Source organism: Humulus lupulus, chromosome 8 (assembly GCF_963169125.1).
Source record: "Humulus lupulus chromosome 8, drHumLupu1.1, whole genome shotgun sequence".
NCBI lineage: Eukaryota > Viridiplantae > Streptophyta > Magnoliopsida > Rosales > Cannabaceae > Humulus > Humulus lupulus.
Genome location: NC_084800.1, coordinates 51,458,645 through 51,466,392, shown reverse-complemented (window position 1 = coordinate 51,466,392; position 7,748 = coordinate 51,458,645). Strand labels below are relative to the sequence as shown.

At 31.4% G+C, this 7,748-nt stretch overlaps 1 protein-coding gene across 1 annotated transcript; it reads right to left on the bottom strand.

The window, feature by feature from the left end:
• Positions 1–470: 470 nt before the first annotated feature.
• Positions 471–6,165, bottom strand: LOC133797211 (beta-galactosidase-like). Its single transcript, XM_062235043.1, has 18 exons — positions 5,784–6,165; positions 5,600–5,695; positions 5,365–5,477; positions 5,186–5,252; positions 4,999–5,091; positions 4,752–4,895; positions 3,816–3,904; positions 3,628–3,733; positions 3,442–3,529; positions 3,049–3,167; positions 2,775–2,939; positions 2,415–2,587; positions 2,194–2,303; positions 2,000–2,109; positions 1,806–1,919; positions 1,365–1,475; positions 1,042–1,247; positions 471–926 (listed from the first exon to the last, which is right to left on the bottom strand). The coding sequence occupies exons 1-18, from the start codon at positions 6,021–6,023 to the stop codon at positions 806–808; spliced, it is 2,265 nt and encodes a 754-aa protein (XP_062091027.1). The 5' UTR covers positions 6,024–6,165; the 3' UTR covers positions 471–805.
• Positions 6,166–7,748: the final 1,583 nt, after the last annotated feature.

Here is a 7,748-nt window from a genome sequence, read left to right as displayed (position 1 = left end):
TAGATAAGTTGTTTTTTTCTAGTTAAAATTAGGGTTGTTTAATAAATTAATTTTTTTTGACAAAAATAATAATTTTGCACAATAACCTATTTTTAATAATTTTTACACAATAATTTTCTAGATACACTCTTCCATACTCTAGACACTTCGTAAAAATTTCACAACATTTTGGGGATACAATTTTATAAAAAATTATCAAAACAAATTAAAATTAAAAAAAAATCTACTTTCACCGAATTCTCTTCAAACTAAGATTTTATTAAAACAGTTAACAATATCACCTCAAAACTTCTTCTGTTTTAATTATATTTCTCCCGATTTGTTAGACATATATGAACCACTGAGAGCCCCTTCAAGACAGCTTTCAGATAATTGTCGGCCAAGTCTTTGAGAACCATTATTAACCATTGTACTGCTGCCATTCAAAAAGAGAAAAATAAAAGCACAGAAAAATAAACAAATTCCCCACAATTTCTTTCTTGCACAGATTTGGTGACTTACCAACGAAGTAAAAAATTCAATACAGAGAAGAGAATGCAAAAGCAACATTCATATGATTTAATTGGAGAATGATTGTGTCCGTAAATTGATTATAATGGCGGACATTTTCTAATTTACCTTTTAATCAATTTGTTCTCATTTATTATTACAATTACATAGCAACGAAGAAACATTTCACTCCTATCCTAGTGTCCATATCAACTTTAAAAAAAAAACTTTAGCCAGCATCAATGTTGTCTCTCTGGTCAAAATATGTGTGCTACTCTTCACATGTTTTTTTTTATATATATATTTTTTGGAAGAATTATGAATTCTTTTGAATTGTCCTTCTCAACAAAGAAATCCCACTTGGATCACCACCTTGTTCTTCAAACACAACCAATAGGTTACCCTTAGGGTGCAGCCAAGAGCAAGGAACATGGTACCTATATTTGTTACACCGAAATAGAATGTATTATATCGTATTCTATTGTGTTGTATAACTTCATATGAAATGTGGCATTGTGAAGTGTAATCAAGGTTGAAAGATATGTATCTCACCATTTTTGAGAGGCCTCTCCACAACCACGCAAACATTTTTTTTCATGGTAGGTTCCAGTGTATCTACATTTGTTACAGCTACCAGATGCCTTATATGAAGGCCAATAGCGTCCAATACTTTGGCCATTTATCCATATTTGACCTTTTCCCATGCTACTCATGTCTAATGCTAATGGATCTTTGCCTTCTGCTGAATCAAATGTTGTCTGAAAATATATGTATATTTTTTAAAAAAAGGTTAAGGGTTTCTCATACAACATGGAAAAAAATGAGATTTTGAGCAAGATATAGACATTTTAGATTGGTTTTTCAATGGTTCTGACCTTGTACCATGTTAAGGCTTTCTTTTTAGGCACAAATGATCCTTGAGCCCATTTGACAGAGGAGCTTCCTTTGAATGAGTAGAGCCTTAAAGTTTCCCCTTCTACACCAATCTGCTCAGAGGTCAGAGTCCAAAGCAAGTGATCACTTAGAATTAGTTGATTCTTTAGTTCTTCATTTTTGTAATGCTCAATTAGCAGTTATTTTTAACAAGATTGCCACAGTTACTTGAGAGTGATATCACCTTGTTCTCTTTTCCATTTGAAAAGGTAATTTTTATTTTATTTTATTATGCTCTTGGTTATTTATTTCTAGAATTTCATGTAGGACATTATGTTTTCAAAAAATTTGTCCGTTTACATGTATAAATAGGACAGAAACTGAGTTCTACAGCTAGATTACTTGTATGGTCCTAAGAGGAAAATGTTTAAGCCGTAGCAAACCTTATAAGACCATTTCCACTGTGACAGATCATTCCATAAACTCCCATTTAGTCCCTCCAACTTCACTGGCCCAAGAATACCAGCATCCCATGTCTCAAAATGCAGGCCCACATTCTATAATTGGTTCATTTATGAGAATTGACTAGAGAATACCAAACAATAAAAATGACAAAAATGAGATGCGAAAAACTGACCGGGAGACCAACAGTAATGCTCAGCAAGGAGATTTTGTTAATACCAGCTATGAGTTTCACCTGGCCACTGAAAGTCAGCTTTGGATTTTCAGAACCTCCATAAGCAGTACCTGTACATAGAATAAGAAACTAAAGACTACCAAGAAGAAGAAGAAGAAAAAAATACTTACTACAAGAATGCATTTTTTTAGTACCAGATAATTGACCATTAATGAAAACTTGCAAAGCATGGCCAGCTGATGAAACATGGAGTACAGGAAGATTTCCATTTCTTATGAAGGCATCATCTGCTCTTATGTCGACCCTGTCACAGCAAGAGAATATGTAGTTAGCATGAACAAAACAAGTTACTCCAACAGTTGATGATCATTTTGTTTCAAGGAAAAATTTCTTTGGTTCTGAAATCAGTACTTACTCGGTTGTGTACCACAAATAGTCCGAGGCATCTCTAGTCACATTTAGTTGCTCCAGTAACCCAGTTGATTCAAATGAACTTTTGTCATGTGTAGAGGGAACTTTCTCAGTGTATGAATGCCAAGAAAATTTCTTTGCAGGCTCCATCTTTACATTAATACTTGGGGCACCAACCTGTGCATAATCCAAAGTGTCACTGTGCTTATTTTATGCATAGAGAATTGTACTTTTCACAGTTTGATATCAGATATTCCACTCATCATATTCTAGGTTCTAGCCAAATAATTCACTATGATCTATAAAGATTATGTTGAATGGCCCAAACATGTCTTCATCATAAGACTGGTAGCGGTTTTCTCACCCTTGCAGTGTTGAAACTAGGTTCTTGGCAGTCAGGAAGAATGGTGATGGACCAAGGAAGAAGGCCATATTTCCTATTCCTGAATGTCACATTCACAAAATAGTTGGGGTCGTAGTTTGCCAGGAATGCAGCACAAGTCCCGGATTGAGTATCGAAAACATGAGCCTTGAGATTGAAAGGAAAAAAAAACATTATATATTGGTCAATGAATGAAAATTCTGAGTCAAGAGAATAAAGAATGTAATTTGAAATACTTTATGGTTTATAATCATACCTCTTGGTTTTTGCCAAGTGGCATTCTGATGGGATTTGCAGACACCAACGCTGGTTCACAGAGCCTTATGGCCTTATGCAAAGCTCTCAAATGGCTATACTTAGGTTCCCTTGCTAGTCCTATGTATGATCATGTCAAAAGTATCACATCCCACCAATGAATTCTCAACTAAATCATTCCATTCATTTGTCATTTTGTTAGACCACCTTGATTTAACATGAGGTACTTGTGTGTGTTTTGAATCCTTGTCCATTATTGTGTTAGATCCATGTGCATGTAAGTGGTTCAAATATTTATCACATGTCTACTGTTTTATTTTGTATTTTCCTTTTATTTATAGCAAATGTAGATAAGAGAGCATTAGGCAGGGTTTTTTAACTAAAAAAAACATACCATATTCATCAATTAAAGCATCATAGTCATAGCTAGTGGCAATGAATGGTCCACCAGCTGTCCTTCCAAAATTGGTTCCTCCATGAAACTGAAAAATAAATAAATAAATATACCTTACATTATAATAAATACACAATCAATGTCTGTTCATTTTCCATTCCCATTTAAGATGAACAAACAACTTACCATGTAATAATTTATGTATGCTCCATTATTCTGTATGAATCTTGTCACTGCAAATGCTAAGTCTTCTACTGGTCTATAAGGGGCTGGACCACCAAAATTCAAAAGCCTGAATGTAAACAGTTGAAGCAAATAAATACAATTATTCTTTTTTTTTTTTAAATTGTGGGGTGAAAATTCATGTTTTTTACCAGCCAGTCCAAGCTTCTGTCCACATTTTGGGTTTATAGTTCTGGTTAGGTGAAAAGTTCTCACAATAGAATCCATTGCAGGTATTTATCTGCATGCCAATGGTTTAACTACCCTTTATCATTGTAGTAATGCAAACCAGTTAAAACTTGGGAAATTTTATTTATTGTTAAAGGGTAATTATCATATAAAATTACAATTACGTATTTATCACAAAAAAGTACATACATTTGAAGAAGAAAAATGAGAGAACCTCTTATGTGTCACTATATGAGAGAAAGTTTATGGAAAAGAAAATTGTACAATTAATAAAAATATTTAAACAGTTTCATTTAAACCTATCATACATACATAAGAAACTAGTAAAATCACATTGTTATGGTAAAAGAGAAAAAAATTAAAACCAAAAATCCAAACTGTACTGATATATTTTTAAATAATTATAAAAAATTACATACATTTTAGTTACCAAAATATTATTAGATTGTATAAAATAATTAATACATTTTTTAAAAAAACCAGAGTATTTTTATAAGAGATTTTTTTTTAAATACACATTCTTTTTGTTTTTTTTACTTTTTTACAGTTTCTATTTTTTTTCAAAAATACATACTCAAGTTTTTAAAAATACAATTTTGAAAGTTTCATAATTATGAAAATACGGTTTTTAGGAAAACAACAAAATAGACCATTAAAAAACACTAAAAAATAATATATATATCATAACAACTAAACATAAAAAAATAAATAAAAAAAAACCTAAAAACAAATTAAAAAAAAAAGACAAAAATGTAAAAATTTCCTTAAAATCATAAAATTGAAAAAAAAATATTTGATCGTAAAAACCTAATTTTTTAGCGAAAATTAGTACTTTATGTAAAATTTCTTTTTATAATGGCCAGCTTTATTTTTAGAGTTCATGGTAAAAAAATTGTTACTATTGGATGTGGGGCATCCCCTTGCTTGCACATAACCCATGGAACATCGGTTCCAAGATTCACAGCCATCTGAGCTGACCAATTTGCATAAGCTTTGCCAGCATCACCAACTTCAAATTCTACCAATTCATATTCATTCTCTATCTGTCTCACAAGTATAAAACATATAAAATTAGACAATATTTTGTAAAAATCAAAACCCACCATCTAAAAATAAAGAGTCAAATAAACACATATATAATGGTACCTGAGTCAAAATTATGGGACCTCCTTGAGGATGGAAGAGGTTTTCTTCCTTCATCAAATGGACAACTTTTTCTGTGAACTTCTTCATTGCCGCCTTTAAAAAAAAAGTAAAATTGGTCCTTAAGATTACAATCACATTTACACCTTAAAAAAATGTAACAAAGAGAAAAAGATGACCAAAGCATTACCTTAAATGGCTCATTGTCTGTTCTAAAGACCATATCTGGAACATACTTTAGCCAAATTGGAAAACCCCTATTTCAAAAATTGGCAGCTAAATCAAATCAGATGAACAATAATTAATAAATCCAAAATATTATAGTTTTTATATGTTTGGTTAATTAATGATTATATATAGTTTCATTACCCGAAATTCCATTCGGCACATACGTACGGTCCAATGCGAAGATGAACATAAAGACCTGCCTTTGCTACTAACTTTATGAACTGAACTAGATCATACCTTCCCTCAAAATAATACTGAAATATTATTCAAAATAATAACAATAACCATATGAATTATGAACAAATTTGTTTTGCAGAAATTAAGATAATAACTTGTAAATGAAATTTTTAAAAAAAAATGAAGGTGATTGATTCACTTGTCCTGGAGAAGGCTCATGTCCATTCCAAAAGACATAGGTTTGTATAACATCCAACCCTCCATTTTTGGCCTTCTGTATAAGGTCAGGCCACATCTATATCAAAAGAAAAAGAACATTAATAAGCATAGAAACATAAAGAAGAACTAAAACTAAATATATATATATATATATTTATATATACCTGAGGAGTGCTTCTTGGGTAATGAATGGAACCAGAGATAAGTATTCTCCTTTTGCCATTGATGAGAATAGCTCTTCTGTCATAAGACACATTGGCTCCTTCTGCTACTTGTGATTCCCACAAGTACAAAAAATAAAATACCAACAATAAAAACATGTTCTTTCTCATTCTTCTCATTGTATTTGACATTGAAGCTTCTGAACAGAATGAATCAAAATCTCTTGCTGAACACAACTTCATTTATAGGAACAGAATGAATCAAAATCTCTTGCTTTTCTTGTTCATTTATTCTTCTTCTTTTTTTCCTTTATCCTGTGCACCATGACAGCTTGATTTAGTTTTGTTTACCACAGAGCAAAGAGAGAGAATGAAGAGGTTGAGTAATGACTCAACTACTATTCTGCTAAAACTCTCAATGGCTTTTATACAAAGATTAAGAACCTGTCAAGTATCTTTTAATGTTTGTTAAATAATGATTAATCTATAATATGTGAGAAATGAGCTACACACTTTTTATTTATGATACAAATACAATAGGTGGATCTGTTTAAATCTCACACCCACCCATTGTATTTGTCCTAACTTTCAATCAAAAATAAATACATTAAATAAAAAATTGTTCAAGCTAAAAATATCTTATCCCCACTAATTATTTATGTCCCTTTTTCTTTTGAGAAAATGATTTATATCCCTTTTCAGAAAATGAAGAACCTTTCCATATATTTATCTAATTGTATTATCTATGAGTTTTGTTAGAAATGAAGAAGGGTATTTCTCAAGAAAGAAATGAAGAAAGTAACTTCACATAACCCAAATTTCAGGTTAAATATTTGAATTTTGTCTTTACACCACTTTCTCTCCCATCAAAATCTTGTTAATTACTTCATGAAAAGTATGATTTTTTAAATGGATATTAATTTTAAAGACTGAAATGACATAAAAATTATATCTTGGGGCTAATTGAGTAATAAGTTAAGAAAATGTTGGAAAAAATATTTTTCTGAAGAAAAGAAAATCTTTTTTGCCCACAATTTTGTGAAAATAATTAATTTTATAACATCAAGCTAGAATCAGGATTAAAAAATAAAAGGGAGATTATACTAATATATATACAAAATATAATTTTTTTTATTTGATTTTAAAAGGAGTCAATAAATATGATTACATATATTTATAATTTATTTTAAATATTGCACCAAGATATAAAAAAAATGAAAATTTACGTATGATATTTTTCATTTTAATTCCAAAAATCACCTAAGATATTTTACATACATAAATATCGTGTCACATCATAAAAAAATACTACATTTATAAAATAATATACCTGAAATAGAAAAGTTCATGGAATCCCAAATTTTTTCGTTACTCTGAGTTTTCGAATGTAACATTTTGGTTGTTTACGATACTAATAAGATACTAATTGGTTACATTTTCATAAAAAAAAAAACCTTCATTTTTAGATCATTTTATTAAAAGTAATTTAAAACTTTTCATTTAAAAGTTACTATATAGTATACTAAACGTAAATTTCGCTAATAGGTTATATCGTAACTTGTTATACTTTATTGTAACTTGGACCAAAGATCATGTAAGTTTAGCTCTCCTCGGACCAAGGTGGTCCGAGGCCACTTCCTTTGCTCCTTACCTCGGGCAAGTCCGAGGTATACTCCTTCATTGTGTCCAACCGGACACAATGGTTCTCTCCTTGGCTTAAGGTGGTTTGAACCACCCTCTTTGGCATCTCAACTCGGTCAAGCCCGAGCCCATTACCTTCAATCAAGGTCCGATCGGACCTTGTACTCTCCTCCTCGGACCAAGGTGGTCCGAGCTATCTCTTCATGCCATCTTCTCGGACCAAGATGGTCCAAGGCACCTCCCATAGGCATCATGTCCGATCGGACACAATGCTCCTCTCCTCAGACCAAAATGGTCTGAGCCTTCTTTGTTCAACCAAGGTCCGAT

Bases quoted from the DNA above. Each gene is read 5' to 3' on its own strand.
- LOC133797211 (XM_062235043.1), bottom strand. From the start codon at position 6,023: ATGAAGTTGTGTTCAGCAAGAGATTTTGATTCATTCTGTTCAGAAGCT. The intron at 3,734-3,815 runs GTAAAAAACATG...GTTTACATTCAG, and splicing joins ACAGAAGCTTGGACTGGCTG to GCTTTTGAATTTTGGTGGTC. The intron at 1,920-1,999 runs GTCAGTTTTTCG...AACCAATTATAG, and splicing joins GCATTACTGTTGGTCTCCCG to AATGTGGGCCTGCATTTTGA.